This window comes from Chrysoperla carnea, chromosome X (genome assembly GCF_905475395.1).
Source record: "Chrysoperla carnea chromosome X, inChrCarn1.1, whole genome shotgun sequence".
Taxonomy (NCBI): domain Eukaryota; kingdom Metazoa; phylum Arthropoda; class Insecta; order Neuroptera; family Chrysopidae; genus Chrysoperla; species Chrysoperla carnea.
In genome coordinates, this window is record NC_058342.1 from 34,305,100 (window position 1) to 34,326,681 (window position 21,582).

At 29.9% G+C, this 21,582-nt stretch overlaps 1 protein-coding gene across 1 annotated transcript in view; it reads right to left on the reverse strand.

Annotated features, from left to right (window-relative positions):
• The window catches only part of LOC123302612, a 143,843-nt gene extending 123,327 nt beyond the window's left edge, over positions 1 to 20,516 (reverse strand). The window contains exon 1 of the mRNA XM_044885629.1: positions 19,479 to 20,516. Within this exon, the coding sequence (XP_044741564.1) occupies positions 19,479 to 20,208 (730 nt within the window). The 5' untranslated portion in view covers positions 20,209 to 20,516. The remainder of the gene's footprint in view (positions 1 to 19,478) is intronic.
• Between the last annotated feature and the right edge of the window lie 1,066 nt (positions 20,517 to 21,582).

The following is a 21,582-nucleotide window of genomic DNA, read 5'->3' on the forward strand; positions in this document are numbered from 1 at the left end:
AAATACATATTCGTACGCATACAAATTAGCAATTAAATAATTTATCATCTCTCAAACCAAAAATATAAAACATAATTAAAACCGCACAAGTGATAATGAACTTGAATTTGACACAAAAGTATGCAAAAAAATAAATAAAAAATTACAAAAACGAAATAACGATTATGTGAACGAAATTTATGAGTGTTTGGTAATAATAACAAACTCCTTCCTAAACATCTGCGCCCGGGTAATGCAATACTTTCAGTAGCATCATCGCATCATATAATATCCATTAATCAGGACGATATTCATGAATACATACAATGTACAGGCTGTTCACGAAAAATTGACATATACAAAACAAATTTTAAACTAAAATTACCAAATTTTATTATTATCTAATCTAATCTAATATCTAATCTCTATATATTATAAACGCGAAAGTAAGCATGTTTGTTTGTTTATTTGTTTGTTACGCTTTCACGCTAAAACTAGCGAATAGTTTTTAATGAAACTGTACAGCAATATAGCTCATACTTCAGAACAATACATGAGATATAATTTATACAACAATAAAACCCTTGAAAACACACTAAAGTTGGTTGAAATTAAAGGTTTAAATTTCAGAAGAATGCCCAGAAAGTTCGTGTCCGGTCCTGAATTGATAGTTCTACCGGCCGTCGAAAGATGGCACCAACAGCTTTCGGCGTTAAAGTTGATCATGATTATAGTTGTTCGGCTTAAACAAACTTTCTAGATCATTTCTAGAACTTAATAAACGAAATAATGATCCAAAAAATAAATTTCGTTTATTCTTCGTTCATTTTTGCGTAAACTTTCAATACACAGTCGATGTCAATTGTATAAATAAACTGTATATACAGTTCAACTTGATGACAAGTTTGCATAAATTAAATTAAATTCAGTTGTCAAGTCTCTTCATTTTATTCAATTGATCGTTTCGAAGGGAAATGAAATAGAATTCGGACATCAAATTTTAATTGATAATCGGATAAGCTTGACAGTGTCATATATTTATATTTCATAAACATATGTTACCACTTTTAAATAAACAGACGAAAATTTATTTCATTCCGCAGACATATGCTTTAATTAATACATGACATGCACGAATTTACTACGAAATCCACAGGATGACAGGGTAAAGATGATTATAACTTATTCTCGATTCATTTAAGATAGTATGACAGTATCGAGGGTCATAGTTCAGGATGTATGAGCGCCAGGGCTATTTTGGATAACAGGCTTGATTTTTTAATAAATCAATTCTGAAAATGTTTTAGTAAAAGGATTAGCCCCTCCCCGGCCTTTTCTCCATGAACCATTTGGAGCTGTTTAAGAACAGCAGGAGTGCTTTGACGTTGACGGACTTTAGCTCAGAGAGGTCGTCAAAGAAAGGCTGGCTCAAGTAAATTCATCTCCTCATGACAAGAGCTGGGCAGTGGCAGAGAAGATGAGACATTGTCTCCTCCTCGTCACCACTGTGACAGCTCCTGCAGTAGTCGTGATACACTGGCAGGCCTAAGCGTTCAGCATGCTTGCCACCCAGCCAGTGTCCTATGATAGCCGCAATAACTTTGCGAACAGAGGCCCTTGGAAGTAATATAAGACCTTCGGAACGCCTGAGATTGTACTTAGACCATACCTGTCTTGTAGTACCACAAGTACGTTCTTCCCTCCATTTAAGATTGGCCTTTTTCAACATATCCTCTTTCAGGAGCAACTTTCAGTTCGTAAATGGAACTCCCGGGTATTTATTGATGCTTGTGTCCGGCAACATTGTGCCATTTCTGGCAAACTCGTCGGCTTCACAATTTCCTGGATTGTTTCTGTGTCCCGGTACCCATACCAGGTTTACATTCATTTGTTCCGCCAGCTCATTTAAGGACGTGCGGCAGTCCTGTGCTACTTTTGACGTTAGATAGACTGAGCTGAAAGATTTTAGAGCCGCTTGGCTGTCGGTGAAGATTATAATGTCCTTGCACCTAAGGGTATTCAGTCTTAGACATTCACAAACCTCATGAACAGCCATTACTATTCTAAAACAAAACTTAATAACGAATTTATATTTAAAAGAATTATATCCTTAAGTGAAATTAAAAGCATATTTTAATGAATGATAAAGAAGTTGTACTGTAATAAATATATTATTTTGTTGATATGTTGTGTGGATGGAATTCATTGACATTTGTAAATTTATAACTCATTCATGACCAATTAAAAATGATGTTGTATTTGTATTTGTATTAATTGCTATCAGACTTAAATTATTCTAATTAATTAAAATAATATGAATAAATGAATGGTGCTGATACATAGAGTATATGATGAGACCACGGATCCGCGATGCTATTGCAAGCTAACCAACGTCAAAACATGCAAAGCAGTAAGCACATTTAAAACCATTTCATTCGCACATTATCTAATTTAACTCACTTCACTTAAAGTATCTTGCATTTTTATTTTTTTATTATTAAAAAATTTATTTTTATCCGCGTATAGTTGCATTGCATGATGCATTCATACACAACGCAATGCGTTTTAGGATACCGTAACAAAATTTTACGTAACTTAAGTGTACAATTTTTGACACCCTCATATTTTCGTTATTTATAGGACTATCGATTTGAAATCGATGCACAATCATACAAAGTGATGAATCACATTTTTAAGATACTTAAGGTGGTTATAAACCTACAGTATTGCGAAAAAGTTTTGGTTTATTTCACAGTACATACATATAAACCAAATACATGCTTTGTACTCAAATAATGTGATTTTTTTTAGCTTTATAATACCACGCAACTACAAAAATATATAATATATTGTGTGCAAGTGATGTTTATAAATTTGATAATATAGATATCTCTCTTCAATCATCAATAAACTAACAATAGTCGTCTCTGTTCATCAAATGATGGATCTTCGATGAACTCATAATTAAATTAAAATTTTGTTTTGATATCATCGACAACCTTTTATTTTGATGGTATTATTATAAACTACAAGATTGTCTAAATATTTTAGATAGTTTTTTATCACACTCTCTAGATTTTTCGATATAGAAATATCCAATTTAAAAAGGACAACCTATATGATTCATCATTTTTTCAGCCAACTTTGAACGATAAAAAAATTAATAAAAAGCCCGGGATGACCTATAAATTGTTTGTGATTTTTGGAAACTTTGTAAATCAAAAAATGTATTTATAAAGTTTTATTGAAATCCCTCGTATTTTCAATCTTTCCATATCTAATTAATTAAATAAAAAGGAATAAAAAAGAATAATTTTACTGAACCCTTACAGTTTTATGTCATACAGATAGGTGGTACATTGGACAGGACGTAATCGGGCCTTATTTTTACGACTCTCAACTTTTATTAATGATTCAATTTACTAGTTTATCAATTAAAATCGTCACTTACTTTTTATGACATCAAATAAATTATAATAATTTTTAATTAATTATTTTTTTAAATAAAAAATTCCTCAACGATTTGAAAACAGTAGTCGTTAATCGTCACATCCATATGGTGTCCGCGTCCATATTGCATTGCTTGTCATCAAATTTTTATCGATTTAAACTTTTTTTAAATATTTGAATATTATTTATTAAATTATTTATTTTAAAACAAAGACCACCCACATTCTTTTTATTTTATTTTTTTATAAAAAATTTATAATATTTCATCATTGAATTTATTGACTAGTTTGAAAAATTAAATATTTATGAATCAAATTTATTTATTAAAAAAAAAACTTTTAATAAATATTAACTGAAATTTGTTCTGAATCGTGTCAAGCAATTAATTTTTAATCGTCGTTTTTTAATCGCGATTGTTATTATTGGTGCCATCGATTATTTGTTAATAAGAATTCTTCTCACGTCCACGGGGCCTTCTTTTCAATCCCTGATCGGGCCCTGGTTGCAAATCGGGCAGTAATCGAGCACTTTCTACCAGGGAAGGGTTCAAAAAAAATTTTCATTTAATCTAGGAGCTGTCTCCTCAAAAACATATACAATCAAAATCGGTCATTGCTAAGAACAACGAATCAATTATTACGATACCAATTCACCAAACTAAATACAAGAATATAACCTTGCGAAAATTAGTTTTTTTGGATGAGTTAGCTCTCTGACTATAAATATTAAATCAAGAATGTTTTGAATCATGTCAAACAACTAATATTTAAATATCTTTAGTAAGTATCAAAGTAAGCGATTAATATCATCGATTACTTTGTAACATCGCACAGGGGAGTATTTATACCAAATTTCCGGACAAAAATCAAAAAACTTAACTCTTTTGTTTTGCATTCAAAGTTGGTTTTTGGTGTAGTTTGATAACCACTCCATCCCAAGCAGGTCACCTAATCTACCTATTCTTACATATGTATGTTATTATTGTTGTTGCTCTCGATTTACCGTGTCATTCAATTTACTGTGTTTGTTAGTGCAATTAAGTAAGAATTTTTTTTTTATATTGAAGACGAAGGTTTGTGCTTTATTTATGATTATTTAATGTTAATATTTCTTAATATAATTCAACTTTTTTCATTTGGTCATTTATGTGACCATTTTTGCCTGGTAAAATTATTTTTAACAGGGCAAAGTTTAAGTATTCTATAACTTGTTTATGAAAAAAAATATTGCACGAACTTGCGCCTTTTCTTTTAAGACAAAGATAAGGATAGTGATTAAGATAACTTAAATCAAAAGTCAAAAAAAGGAGCAAGCAGTTTTCCAGGGAAAATTTGTAAGTTATAATTCTAAAATCACCTTACATGAAAACAAAAGGAATCATAGATAAGAAAAAAAAAGTGGCTCAAGTCCTTTCATTATATTCTGTTCGAAAATTTGGTATAAATACTCCACTGTACGATTTATTTAAACTGATTTTGGAGGTAGTGCAGTTGCTGTGCAGAAGTAGATATTGCAGTTAATGGATTTGAAGTGTATAGTTTATAGATTTGTTGTCATAAACAAGTGACTTAGTAATATAATAAGTAATAATAATAATAAGTGAGTGAGTCAAGTGACTGTCTATATAAACATTGTTCTTGGTGGCTAGCTAAGAAGCTCTAAACAGCTAAACAACGAAGCTAACTCTAAGCTATAAGTTTAAGTTGAATGCTAAGCTAAGATGCAGGTATCCATCTCTATTGTGTAATGAATGTAAACAGTAATTTGTGTAAAACATTAAACTTACATGTTTACCGCTTCAAACACTTACAATCTTTACTTTAAACTTAACATTATCAATCGATATTATCGTCAGGAGAGTCGAAAGATATCCAAATTATGTTTTAATTCGATTAACATGAACAATCTAAAAATATTTTATAAATCTAATTCGTCTAATCATTAAAAGATTCGTTTGACCTATCAAATACAAAATACGGATTCATTTGAAGACGGGACCAAGAATTTCTGAAGCGATTTTGGTCGATATTTCAAAAACTACACGTTCAGTCATAAAAAAAACTAGATTTTTGTAATTTTTGGGTCAAAATTACCTTATGTATTAAGTTTTACCTAAATCGGAAGTAAAACTATTTTTCCGAATTTTTGCAATTTTCTTAAGGGGTACCCCTAGAAAAAAATCGAAAAAATCGAAAAATTTTTTCTGTTTCGGAATTCGATAAAACTCAGTTTATTTTGACCCAAAAAATTCAAAAATCGGGTTCATTTAACGATTGAGCTAGTAGAAGTTTGAAAAAAACGAGTTTTTGGATCGATTTTTGTCGATATCTCAAAAATTATCCGTCCAATCGTTAAATGCACCCGATTTTTGAATTTTTTGGGTCAATTATACCTTATAAACTGTGTTTCATCAAATTCCGAAACAAAAAAATTTTTTCGATTTTTTGAAATTTTTTGAAGGGGTACCCCTTGAAAAAAATCGAAAAAATCGAAAAATTTTTTCTGTTTCGGAATTCGATAAAACTCAGTTCATAAGGGTATTTTGACCCAAAAAATTCAAAAATCGGGTTCATTTAACGATTGAGCTAGTAGAAGTTTGAAAAAAACGAGTTTTTGGATCGATTTTTGTCGATATCTCAGAAATTAGCCGCTCAATCGTTAAATGAACCCGATTTTTGAATTTTTTGGGTCAATTATACCTTATAAACTGTGTTTCATCAAATTCCGAAACAGAAAAAGTTTTCCCGATTTTTTCTTTTTTTTTAAGGGTACCCCCTTTGAATCATTAAACAATATCTATAATTCACTCAAAAAATACAATAAATCTTCTTATTATAACCAATACACAACTCAGACAACTCATACAGGGTATATAAATAATTAACTTAATTAGTTGCCTGTTTCAGTTAATTTTATGGCAATGAAATTAAATTGTTCAAACTATTTGAAATGTACAATATATATGTCGTTATGAGAGTAGTGTGTTAATAAATCTGCATAGTGAATAAAACCTGATAAAGCAAAAACGTAATTAATAATGGTTTTTACGTTGTGGACGGAGATGGTTCATCGACATCACATCTCATTGCTGATTGCATCGAGAAACCTCTTATTTACAAGTCTATTACCAGCCCACTTCACACTTCCACACCATCCAATTTATTTGACCTGCCCAATTTATGCCCAAACTAAACCATTCAAAATAATTAAAATCAAATTAAAATAAACCAAGTGAAAACAAACAATTGACTGAGTAAATTGTTGAAATACCATGTATAGACTGTGTTGATTACGAAATAGTTTTTTTTTTTCTTGTAACTTTACATGTACTCACCGAAAGATAAAATATGGCGAATGGGGCCACGAATGTGATACAACTACCGTACGGGGTTCAGTGGTGAAGTTGACACAAACGCATGAATTGTTTGTTTGTATGAAAGTAATATAACAAATTTCAAACATTGTTGTTTTGAAATGCAACAAATATTTTTTTAATTGATTCTTCCACTTATAAATGTTATAACAAAATACTGATGTGATTGTCACAATCACATGAGCAAGTTTATTTAATAAAATAAAAGATTTCTTCGAGTCGGATTTGAACCAGTGACATATGAATTACTTTTGATTTAAGTATCTTAAGTCAGCCCTTGCACCAACTGGCTATCGATGGTTGTCATGTATGTACACAAAATGCTAAATTTATGCTTATTTTAAACTCTAGCTGGGTTAGTAAAAACAATCTTCATGTAGTTGACACACTCACATACGGACTAGACATGATAGATATGTGTTCATAATAACCAAATCCTATATTTAAAGCAAACGCAAAGAAATTTTCTTTTAATTCATCGATTCGCTTTATTTACACTTTTATATGTTCCAACTAAGTACAATTTGATTTTTCATCAATAAAATGCATGACTTTAAACCTAAAATCAATCTCTTTCATAGAAGCAATGATTTTGTTTATTTAACTTCAATGATTTTGTATCAATGAATTCATATTTTAAATTCAATACTTTTCTATTGTAAACACAAATATTTAGCTGTACTTGTTACAATCGTTAGGAAATTGTTTGAAAGTATTTTTACTTTATTTCAATATGAAACGGACAACTTCAGGATGAGGTTATCATTATATTTATGTTTTTTTTTTCAGTGTATAATTTGATGGGTGTATACAAAAGAGATAAAAAGTAGACCCCCCTGTTTAATAAATGATAAGGCTTTTCAGTCATAGTAATGATTTCTTTTTAATGACAGTAGGTATGTATTATTTTTGGTTGGCGTCATCAGGACTCGATGACCTGATTGATAATACCGTAAAACAGTAGGACAGAAACATATGAAGAAACGGAAACCATCATTATTTAAAAAAAATCAAGTAGTGATAAATGTAGACATTATTGTTGGGTTATTAAATAAAAATATTTTTTGAAAACAATTAATAAAAATTTCATGAGAAATGTTCATGTTTGTTTAATTAAACTACAGTCAAAATTCATTATAACGACATGAAAAGGACCTACAATTATGATCAATGTATTAGTTATTTTATCTAAATAATTATTTTCTGAGAACAGAATTTCTAAGGTCTAATTTACAGATCAGACACTTAAAAACGTCCCTCTATGGACAAAACTGAAAGTCGGGTCGTCAAAAGACAAGCTAGAACATAAAAAAATCGGGTTGGAGCGCACACTAAATGAAAACACGTCTCAGTTTATATAAAAGATGAAATTCATTATATATCTACGTGACTGCAGAATTGTAAGAATTGCAAATATAAACCTAGAGAGAAGCCTCAGACGCTGATTTTTCCTACTCTTGGACTTTAAAAGTTTCCAAGTGAATCCTATCTATCCCTGTATATCCCTCTCAGCGAAAATGACCCTTCTTCCAAAGAATGAAAACCTTATCTTCAAAATGCAAGCTGAAATGGGAAAGGTCTGATTGGTGCATTCATTTTCATTTTTTCTTTGATGATATTAATGCAACGAAAGTTACTATTTCTCATTTCCCATTCACAGGTGGCACTCGTGTTCTAAAATTAAATAATAATTCCATTTCCTTTTCACAGATAGCGCTCGTGTACTAATATTTAACAATAGTACTATTTTCTTTATCACAGATGGCATTTTTTTACCATTCTACATAATCAACCATTCACTTTTCTCGTGGGAAAATATCACTTTTCTCATGGTCTTAAGACGCATCCACTGTTTTTTTTAATACCAAGATAAATAGACATTGTCAGACAACGTCATCTGACAAATTGAATAACAATGTTTAACCTGTTGGGCAAGATAAATCCTTTTTAAAATCGGCCGAGCATGTGAAAGCGTTTTTACTTGCTATGACTACCCGCTGGAAGGTTCCGGGTTCGAATCCAGACAGCCGGCAGTGTGAACAAAAATGTTAGTGGGGCGGTAGAATTGATCACATTGTCATCGCTTGGATAAGAACGAAGTAACCGACTACACCCACATCATTAGATGTAATTTAAGAAATAAATAAAGATTAAAAATAGTGATGTGGATGGCCTCTGTTATAAACGTGGTCTAGGAAACGGAAGTTAAACTCCATTATGTTTATAAAAAATCTAGAAAACAAAAACTAGATTTGAATTCAGTAAAAATTTTGTAAATAAGTCGTTATAAGCGTTGTCACTATAACCGATTTTAACTATTTAATCAGATAAGAGTACAATCTTAAAAACTTGTTTAGAATACATAACCAAAAAAAAAAATAAATAAATAAATACCTAGTAATGACAGATGAGACGAATCAAATGATTAATAATAAATAAATCCAAAATATAATAATTTTTAATTTTAATTTTTTTTGGTGTTTATATAATCGCTAAATCAAATTTTTTAATTAATATGTTAATTTGGTTTTATTGCATGTACCCATAATTACTACATATACATTTTATTTATAATATGTTGTTTTTTTTTTAATAAATAAATACTCATTTCCTTTTTTGGGTAACAAGATTTCTTGATGGCTACTTAATTTTGATTTTAATATCTTTTTTATGATTTCATATTTAAATTCCAATTTAGGTCTGTGGGTGAGAAAATATTTATTTGATTAAGATTTCTGACTAGGGCTACTGTGATTTCAGGTAAACAAATTTATAAAAAAAAAAAACTAGTGAAAACAAGCAATTGACTCAGTTAATTGTTGAAATACCATGCATATTCAGTGTTGATTTCTTTATCACATAACACATACAAACATGTGATACATACATAACTGATAATCAAGTATAGTACATATTATAAAATTTCCGCCTACTTGGCGCCCTCACGGGTAAACAGTGATGTTTACGAAAAAATGTTTCAAACAAAAGTTGTTTAATTTTTGATAACAAACATTTTTTACATTTATTGAAATCCCTAGTATTATTCAAGCCTTGCAAATCTCCTTAAAATGTTTTGGAATATTAGAGAATAGATTCACAGCCTACGAAGGGAAATATACTGATTGGTGTTGAAAATTTCTCCAAAAATTTGTTTGACTGTTATTTTTCTTAATAGCCCTTAAATAATTATTCAAAAACTTCGATGATACGTCTGAAAAATTCCCAAATTTATTTATTAAACACTCGAATTACTTAACAAAAAATGAAGCCTTAATTTTTTTGAAGCTACAGTAAAACGTATAAATTTTGCATTATTAAAAAAGTGTTGTTTTGAAAGGTAAAAATAATGGCGTGTTTTGTTTGATAACAAAAAGAGGAAATAGAAAGCATTCCACTTGATTCCCTCTGACACTCCGCAGGTTCGTAGTGTTCTGGCTGTGGTCAATATAGATATATTGTGTCTTATATTATTATAGCAGCTGTCCCAAAAATAGTCTATCACTGATCTAAATTTAGACAAGAGCACACCGTCACACCGTTTTATTGTTGAACGAACAACAAGACATATCATTCGTAATCGTAATCGTAACGCTAACGTTAACATTAACGTCTTAACGTTAATCACAATAAACATACAACTAGATGACAAAATCAACATCACATCAGTCTAGGATCATTTCATCCACGAAATTTTAGAGTGTACATTTAATTCAAATTATAAAATATGTTGTTATACTTTCACCAAAATCTTTTTTAACGTTACTGCACCCGTAGGTCCCAATTTATAAATTATTTACGTAATTTCCATACTCTTTATAGAATTTTTTTCCACAAAACTTTCGACCACAAAGATTAAGGATGTATGAGCGAGGGCGTGGGGGTTAAAATTTAAAAATAGATATTTTCAATTTTAATGATAAATTTATATTATTACTTGACGATATAAGACGAAAAGTAAGAATAAAATTTTTCGATATCTGGCTTAATTTTCAAAATATCGAAAATTGAAAATTTTGTTTAATTATTTAGCTTTCGATATTTCGAAAACCAAGACACATATCGAAAAATTTTATTCTTATTTTTCGTCTACATTCATGAAGTTATAACAAAATTCATCATCAAAGTTGAAAATAAGATAAAAATAATTTCAACCCTTAATCTACCTTGCTCTTACATCCCTTATATGGACGGAGACCCTTAGTTTTTTTCATTTCTAATTCATTGCTAATATGTTTACTTTCTATTAAAAAGTTTTTTTTAAATTTGTTTTCATTCATTCCAAATGAAAATTATCAAAAACTTCCAAAATATGTCGTTTTTTGAGATTCCTCCATAAGAGCCAATGTATTTTATATCGATTTTTAATGACTTTTTTCTTAAAAATTTGCACGGATACCTAAGCTGAAATGTTAACCACATATTCTTTGAGTAAAAGACTACCTATAAACAAATTTTGAGCCTTTAAATCAAACATTGTTGTCATGCTCATACATCCTTAAAACTCAGATTTATTCGATGATTTGATGCATAGTTTAAAAGATATCTCTCGAAATTCGGTTTGCGAGATATCGACCCCAAATGTGTTTAAAACTTTCGACCACAAAGACTAAGTAAACAAAGAAGGAACTTATTGGTATTCTTATTTAAAACTAGGTATCGTAATAATGTTAGGTTCTTGTACTGATTAGTGTGAGTAGAGAGAGGTATGTTTGAATCGTTCAAATGCATGTTTGTATATGTTTTTATCTAAAAACTAGTTAATTTTTTCAAAATACAGGATTCAATTAAAAAGGATACCTGATTTGAATATTCAATGAAGTGCAATTTTAATATCAAAAACAAGCTTTTTATTCTTGAAATTCTTATCAAATTATTTATAGGCAAAATTGTAAAGTACATGACCTTGAATGTCCTTGCATGTATAAAATCTTTTTACTTTTACTGTTTGTGATTATATTTTGGTATCCAATTTATTGGAATTTTAAGGTAATCCTTTCACTGGCTGGAAGTAAATTGTACATTTTTATTAAAAATTAACATTGGCGGCGAAAAGACCTACTTAATCCAATAAAATAAGTATTTGACTTTTTAAAAATTAAGGTATACCAAGAAATTATTGTCTTAAATCAAAATATTAACTTGCTGCTAAACCCGAAACCTGAATATTTCGAAAAACTAATTTTCCATCGATTCACTCCATCTAATCGATAATTCGTTGCATAATTCAAGAAGATAATTTCCTGTATAGCGCCTACTTAATATCATTATTAACAAGTGAAAACAAACAATTGATTGAGTTAATTGTTGAAATACCATGCATTAATAGTGTTGATTACTCTATGAAATTGCACATACATATACAATTTATATAATACATACTATACAATTTACACCTAATTTGCGCCTTCACGGGTGAACAGTGATGTTTACGAAAAAATGTTTCAAACAAAAGTTGTTTCTTTTTTGATAAGGAACATTTTTTATATTTAAACTTTTGTTCTATCTCTAACGGTTTACAAGATGGTCAAGACCCAATTGACCTATGTTGCTCATTTACGAACTCGACCTCACTTTTTACGTCCTGAGTACGCTGTAAAAATTTGCTTGATACCTTTTTTCGTTTTTGAGTTATCGTGTCCACAGACGGACGGACGGACAACCGGAAATGGATTAATTAGGTGATTTTATGAACACTTATACCTTAATTTTGTTGGTAGTATCAATATTTTTAAGCGTTACAAACTTCGGACTAAACTTAGTATACCTTGCATATTACATATATGCATGGTATAAAAATGAGTTAATGAGCAAGAAGTTAAACTCCTTGCTCATTAAACTCCTTGAAAATTTGGCTGATCTCTTAGAAGAAGTTGAGTTGAGTGATGATAAAGTATCGATAAACATAGTTTCCAATTGAAAAAACTTATTGAGCAAATAAATATAGAGGAATTTATTTAAAAATGATTAAAAATGATGGATATATGGGATATGGAGTAACAACAAAAGTATTGGACACATTACAAAACGATAACAAGTTAAACATGAATCATGATCACTGATCAGATGTGGATTGTGGCTGTGGATGTCTTTTTAATAAAATAAATGTTATACAAGTGTACGGTCTTTCAATAACAGTGACACTTTTTAAAATTATACCATGTATAGACAGACAGTGTTGATTATGCAATCGTTTGTTTTTGTTAATAAAGATATCCACTCTTAGATAGCCACACACATGTAACTGATCTTCCCATTTACTAAGAAATTTGCACCCTCGCTGGTAAATAATAATGCATACGAAAAAATGTTTCAAACCAAATTTGTAAGGAACATTTTTTACATTTAAGCTTTTGTTCTATCTAACAGTTTTCAAGATGAGTCCTATGGATCCAAGATCCAATTGACCTATGTTGCTTATTTACGAACTCGATCTCAATTACATCCTAAACAAGCTATACAATTTTCAGCTCGATATATCTTTTCGTTTTTGAGTTATCGTGGTGAAAGACAGACTGACAGACAACCAAAAATGGACTAATTAGATGATTTTATGAACTTGGGACTACAGGTTATATTAAATTTAGTCCCAAGTTTGTGACGCTTAAAAATGTTGATGCTATGAACAAACTTTTGGTATAGGTGTTCAAAAATCACTTAATTAGTAAATTTCCAGTTGTCTGTCTGTCTGTCGTCTGCCTGTCGTCTGTCCGTCTGTCATCACAATAACTTAAAAACGAAAAGAAATATCAAGCTGAATTTGCTGAGGACGTAAAAAGTGAGGTCGAGTTCGTAGGACCCATCTTGTAAACCATTAGAGATAGAAGAAAAGTTTAAATATAAAATGTTCCTTATAAAAAAATAAACAACTTTTGTTTAAAACATTTGCCGTAAACATCACTGTTTACCAGTGAGAGCGTAAGTTATGCGCAAATTGTATAGTATGTATTATATGAGAATATCAGTTATATATGTGTGACATGAATGTATGTGTAATGTGATAGAGTAATCAACACAATCTATACATTGTATTTCAACAATTATTTGTTTTCACTTGTTTTATTCCAATTTTTAAAAAAAATATCACTCTTATTGAAAGACCCTACAAATAAATACAGAGCACAAAATCAGAATCAGAGACAGAGTTGAGACACGCAACGCAACGTAACGATAGCAATAATACACACACAAAAATAAATCGCAAAATGCAAAGACATTATTTCATTTGATGGTATTCACAGATGTTATGTGAACGTTTTGCAATATATAATTATTATTTTATGATTTGAAATGAAAACAAAATTGATAAAGAATTCACCTGTTCGTCTTCTGTCTTCACTGTTTTGTTTCTCTCAGTCTCTCAAGTCTTTTAAGTCTTTTAGTCTCATCATCATAGTCTCACATCTCATCTCACATACAAACCTATCAGTATCACTATTCAGTATTCAGTTCAGTATTTAGTATTCAGTTACAATATCAATACTAACCCACCAATCTTCAATTATTACAAATATAGTTTAAATCGATTATAGTGACATCGTTTATAACGACCAATACCAGTCGGTATTCTACTATGTTTGAAAAAGTACTTAAAATTTTTATTTTCCTTATAACAAGTGAAAACAAACAATTGACTGAGTTAATTGTTGAAATACCATGTATAGACAGTGTTTATTACTCTATCACATTACACATACATACATGTCATACATATACACGGTGTTCTGTTATTGACTGCAGATCGTCGGCCTACAGAATAAGCTCATAAAGACGAAGGAAAAAGTCATTTACCAATTTTGGATTTGAGCCCTAATTTGGGCACCACGGGTATGACAAAAATTGATAAATTGGTAAATTCACTGACTATCATTCGATAACCAGTAGCCAATGATAATCAGTAGATATCATTTAATAATATTCAACTTAAGAAGGGATATGAACTGATTTCAATTGGATTATATTATTTTGAAAAAAAACATTTAAAAAAAACTATTATATTATTTCATTGGTTTCGTCAATTCCCACTTTTTTTTTTATTATTATATTTTTGCAAGAAAACATTAGATTATTAGTAAAAAAACAAATAAAGTCGCAGAAGGAGTGTTTTTAATTTAACGTAACGTATCAGCTTGATATCTCTTTTAGTTTTTGAGTTATCGTATTGTCAGACAGAGAGACGGGTAGACAGACAGACGAAAATTGACTCATTCGGTGATTTTATGACCACCTATACCAAAATTTTTTTTGGAGCATCAATATCTTTACAAACTTGAGACTAAACTTAGTATACCTTGATATATATTACATATATACATGGTATAAAAAAGGGATAGGTGTCGTGAGGCACCCGGTTGGAACTATGTTCCTATAGTATCCTACATCAGTATGAATCAACTAATAATACTTTTTTGAGCTCCGTTGATGACTTTTTTACTTAAATCATCCTACTCCGATGAAAAATAATCTTGATCGGCAAAATTTAAGCAAGAATATTAAAGACTTGGATTGGAACGTCACAATGTCGCTATAGTGGATTTTGATTATATTATAACCAAACATTAACCCAACTGTGTTTATAAGTCCGTCAATTAACCTTGTTGCAACAACACAATGTCCATCGGTCCATAGTTAAAACAGTACACACAGATTTATACAGTGTCCGTTGTAAAAACAATTCAAAATTTAATCAAAATTAATTATTTCGTGTAAAATTTTGGGTCATTTAATCGTTTAATACATACTGGCATCCTTAACCTCAAATTATTCCTATGCCTTGATATTGAAGCAAGTCTGTTTTACCTCAAGGTATAAAAATTCTAGACACTCGATGCTGAAAATCGTATCATGGATTTTCTATCAAATAAAGGATTAAATAAAGAAAAAATAATAATAATAATAATAATAAATATCTTTGGGGACATATATTTGGCGTATTCGCCTGTGGAGAGTTCTATGAGAATGTTTAATAAATATTTGAAAAATTTCTAAATAAAGGTCTTATACCAAGTCGAAAATTGATTGAGTATTCTTTTCGGCCACGAATATTTTTTCGAAAAAGAAATAATTCTTAAAAATAGAAATTTGTAGTTAATCAAGAAATTGAATTAGATTGAATGTTAGTGATTTCATAAAACACAAAAATGTAATTCTTTGTTTCCAAATTGTAAAATAACCACATTTTTCTTTCATTTTCTTATCATTTTTCCAAAAATGATACAATTTGGTATTTGGCAATTTTGGTATACTTTTTTAAAATATAGACGAATTCAAATTTCAGATATAATTAGTTCGAATGAAATATATTTTTGTGTTTTTTTTTTTGGTATAATTATTTAAGGCATTTCTAACGATATAAAAGTAGGTAATTTTGTACGAAAATTTTAGGACCTTTGTCCGTTTCTGTTAGCTGCTATAAGTGTTCAAAGCTGTTAATATTTAACAGGAAAAGAATAGGAATTTAAACGAATTGGAAAATAGTTTTGAACATTTTTAGTTTTTGCTACACTGGAAACAAAATTCTTAATATCAACCTTGTCTCAACTTCATCTCGAGATCAAATACGGCGAATGGGGCCACGAATCTGATACAACTACCATACGGGGTTGAGTGATGAAGTTGACACAAACGCATGAGTTGTTTGTATGAAAGTAATAAACTGTCTAACAAATTTCAAACATTGTTGTTTTGAAATGCAACAATCATTTGAAAGTTTATTAGGTTTATTTAAAGAAAATTAGATTTGTTCGAATTTGAACCATTGACATGTGGGATACTATTGAGATTAGTGTGTTAAGTCCCGCGCTGTACAAACTGAGCTACAACAATCTTCATGTAGTTGACACAATCACATATAACCTAGACATGACAGGCATGTGATAGTAAAAGCCAAATCTTTTATTTAAAGCAAACGTAAAGAAAAGTTATTTTAATTTTTTTTCAGTGTATAAAAAGTAGCGTTGTAGACAAAACTAGGTGTAAATTAACAAATTAGGGAGGTTTTGAACCTAAATAGGATGTAATTGATTGTTTCGAAGAAAAAACAATCGAATTGTACAAGACCATGTCGTTAGAAATACCTTAAGAAACAAAGAAAAAGATTAGAAAGAAGAAAGCATTAAAAATGACTAGACTTGGATATAGTACATATTAAATATTTAGTGAACGCTCTGTATATATTATATGTTAAATATTATTTATAAATATAGTTTTAGTTTTCTTATCAGTTAAATTGTATATTAAAAATTGTTTGTTGTTAATACTTCTTTCATAAATTCCAAACCATCATGAACTTTGTTTGCATAATTAACGACTTTACCCGTACCTCTACTTACGTGTACGTTGTACGTTCAACATTTTAATTAAAAAATTATTAAAAAGCTAACTAAACACATTCTAAACATTTACAGTGTGTTCCAAAAGTCCTGAAGTAATACGCCCCTTTAATCAAGTCTTTCTTCTTAAGTAAGTCAGATACAGAAAACAAAATTAAATTAAAAATCATTTCTTAAAGACAAGCTTTTCTTGAAAATCCTGTTAATTTTCCCAATTTCCATTGTTCACACCCAGGTACTTTTTGTGATTGTAAGTATAGAAAAGGATAGTTTTATAATATTGTGATATATCTATTCTTTTCTAGTAACAGTTTAAGTAGTACATCGATGCAAAAAGAACAGACGATATCAGCACATTAAGGGTGATCGGACATTTCAATGCAATTTTACAGAACACTGTAAATTTTTTTACAAACATAAATTAAAAATTTAATCTGTAAATTAATTATTTAAACTTAGATCTAACATCATAATTAATGAGATTTATGTAATTATTTAATTACTAAAAATAATCGTCTTTTGACTCTTTCAGAAGAGTTTTTTTTTTTGAATTTCTTATTTTTTTAAATTAATATGTTTACAAAGTTCTTTGATTAATTTTTTTTTTTTTTAACGGAATAAATTTTAATGTCCGATCAACCTTAAAATACACATTTATATATGACTAATCCACAGTTCAATTAATCGTGTGTACTTTGTTCGCAAATTAATAACAATGTGTTAAAAATCGCATATTATCTAAGTGCTGCAGCGATTTTTTTTTATAACAGTGTATGGTAATTAAGGGGGCTGTTATAATATAATCCAGACAGGGTTGTAAATTTTATCCATTTTTGTTGAATACACAATTTTTAACGATTTTATCTCACATTTCACCGATTTAAATTTTAGTTCAATTTGGATTAACTATGTTAGAGACTAAAAAAATTATAATAGCTAAAACTGCGATAAAAACTTCATAGTTTACGAGATATTTGAAGAAAAAAAAAACTATTTTCGCGACCTTTGACCTAGAAAATTTTTTTCTATTATTTTGAAATGAACTTTTCATTCACACGTCATTACTTGCATCCGAATAAAGATGATTCCGGTGAAAAAAAATTTCACTTGGATTTTTTAAGCAGAAAAATCTTTATTTTCTGGGTTAATTAGGGCGTAAGTTCATAAAATATTTATTTTGAGCCAATTTATGTTTTTCAAGGATTATGCTCAATGTTTTATGAAAATAATTCTACTTAAACCCATAAACGACCCCGCAATAGTAGATAGGAAGATGGCTTTCTGTGAAACTTTTTCAAACCACCACGAAAATATTCTTCGGGACGTTTTGATCAAAAGTTATCACAGCCACAAAAATTTTTAATGGATAGTTTTCGAGCTACGTTCGATCAAAGCTACACAAATATGATAGTTTTATAGTCCTTAGCATGAAGGTTATAAAAAAGGAGAACGATCGCTACGTGTTAAAGCATTAGCGCGTCTGTCCCTGAAAATTTGTAGAATTTATAGTTCATTTTTCAGCCACCAGCCGCGCTGTCATCAAGAAGTAGTATCTGCGAAGTTAGCTGTTTATGAGTACAAGTAGATGAAGTTAGTTGCATAATGTACAAATTGATATATCATTTCAAATTAGCGTACAACAGCCCGCTTTTATTGATACTACTTAGCGGTCGCAGCGCCTCACTTATTTTACCCATATTTCGGGGACAATATTTTCTATAGCGATCGTTCTCCTTCTTATAACCTTCATGGTCCTTAGCCTGAAAACTACCCGTTTCAAAATATTGTCACCGTGAGAACTTTTGATCAGAACGATCCAAAGAAAATTTTGAGGACGGTTTGAAAAAGTTTCACCGAAAGCCTTTTCCTATCTAATCTATAAAATATGCGGGGTCCTTTCTTCCATTTTAAATTCATCACTCAAGCGTGATGTAAAAGTGTTTTTACGTCCGCTTAAGGAAGGTCCCTCGGCAGTAATAGAAAAAATAAATTAGTAGAAAATGATCCAAATTTTTAGTATGTTGTAGTTAACGATACATATTATTAAATCAAAAAAAAATTTGGGTATCTTATCGATCAATTAAGAGAGTAATTAATTAATTAAAAATACTCTCATGATATGTTATTTAGTGTATTTTTAATAAGTAATTACTCTCTTAATTGATCGATAAGATACCCAAATTTTTTTTGATTTAATAATATGTATCGTTAACTACAACATACTAAAAATTCGGATCATTTTCTACTAATTTATTTTTTTCTATTACTGCCGAGGGACCTTCCTTAAAGAAAATTTGAGATAAAAATTGAATAATTAAATAAAAGAATAGTGAAAAATGAAAACTTACTGTAAATGCTGTCGTCATTGGTTCCATTCACAGTTCCATCAGACAGGATCTGTAATAAACGATTTGTGACACTGACATACATTTGGATTTTACGGGATGTGCCCGTTATATGGGATAAATTAGTGCTACGTTCGTTTCGTCCACCAGTATCATCAACAAATACGTTCTCGTCACCACCTGCACCACTGATATCACCATTTAAATCACCACTTCCACTTTTATTATGTTGTAACGTCACTGTATTATTATGATTATGATTATGACGTGTTCGTAACGATCTTGACGCACGTATCGTTGAATGTTGTGTCGTAACTTCAACTTCACTAATTAAATCGTTTACGTGACGCGGTAAACGATTTGCACGATTTAAATCCGTTACACTATCACTGAATTCACTTTGTTTTCGATTCACTTTGGTTACATAAACATCACCCACATCATTATTACTAAGTTTTACATTTACATGATTATTAAGCGTTATATCGTGAGTGTTGAAGTCTGAATGAGTATTATCTGAGGTAAGATTATTTAGAGATGTTGAGGCTAAGTCAGTGATTCTACTCACGCTAAAAATACTGCCATAAAATCGTTCTTGTATTGGATTGTTCTCATCAATAAATCGTGAAGTATTATGAATTGGAGCACAACATGCATACATTGGAGGCAATATTGGCGTGAGAGCACTTAGGGTTGCCGCGAGTAGACACAAATACGACAAAACATACACCATGACTGGGTTAGAACAATTGGAGTCAATTAGGAGCCCATCGCAGGCCGTCACGTTGCCACCCCACGCACCCGTGTGTGGCACTCTACAGCGCGTTTACTCGCTCGATTTTTTTTTTTTTTGGATTCTTCTACGATTTTTAATTGGATTTTTATTGATTTTTTTTTTTTAGAGTTACAACTTTTGAATAAATATTTAGAATTGAAGCGTACGGATGATTCGTCGATTAATTTTCAAGATGGCGTTGAGTTTTCAGTCACATGATTTATAAATTTTTTTTTTATGTTTTAAAAGTTTGGTTCGTAATAATTTTCGCCACATTTTTTAATTAAAAATATTCATTTAATAATTAAATTAATTGAATTTTTTTAGAGATGCGTTTTCGTTACTGATGTGAAATTTTTTTATATATTTTCCTTTGATGTTGTGTGATTTTTCTCTTTGATTAGATTTTTTTTCAAACAAATTTTCATATTTATTTGTCATCTGAAAAACAATTTTTCACAATTAGTGGATTTTCTATTAGTTTTTTAAGTAAGGTCATTAATTTTATTAAAATTTTTTGGCTGTCTATACAATTTTTCATATTTTCATTATTTATTTTTATACCTTAACTGTCCCTGCTGTCTGATGAAAAATTAATTATTGTATTACGACTCAAAATTTAGTTTCTACAAACATCTCTGCCGTAAATATCGAATTTTGAAATAAATTTAAGGTATAATGTCCGTAATATTCAAGTTTAACAAACTATTTCACAGAATATTATACATAGAGAACGCCATGACCCAAAATTTGCGATATCATGAATGAGAAAGAAAACTGCCAGTTAGTTCCTATGTGTTCTTGTCTAATCTATATGGCATTGGCGAGATTTTGTTTACATTATTGCTATTAAATCAATAGGTAGTTCAAAAACGATTTATGGAATATTATTTAATACATTAAAAGTTATTTAAAAAGTAGAAACGTCAAAAGAAACTTTTTTGTGATTGACTGTGTGCTTATAATAAGTTTTTGAGATATCGCTTATAAAAAAAAATTGTCAAATGTGTCGACAGGTATTATTTTATTACTTACTTGTGAAAACTGCTTTTTCAGTTTTCAGAAAAATAATACAAAACTGTATATAACATAACCTCATTGTACAAAACAAATATTAATAGTAGCAGACACAGAATCTCCATGCATCATATGATTATGACATATGACTATGACAAGGACACGTAGAGACTAACTGACAGTCTTTTCTCTCATTCATCATATCGTATCCACTTACAGGGTAGCATATTCCTCGCGTTATCTACGTATAATATTCTACGGTCACATCAGACGTGTTGTAACATGACAGGCAAAAATCGTGTTCTTGGCACCAAA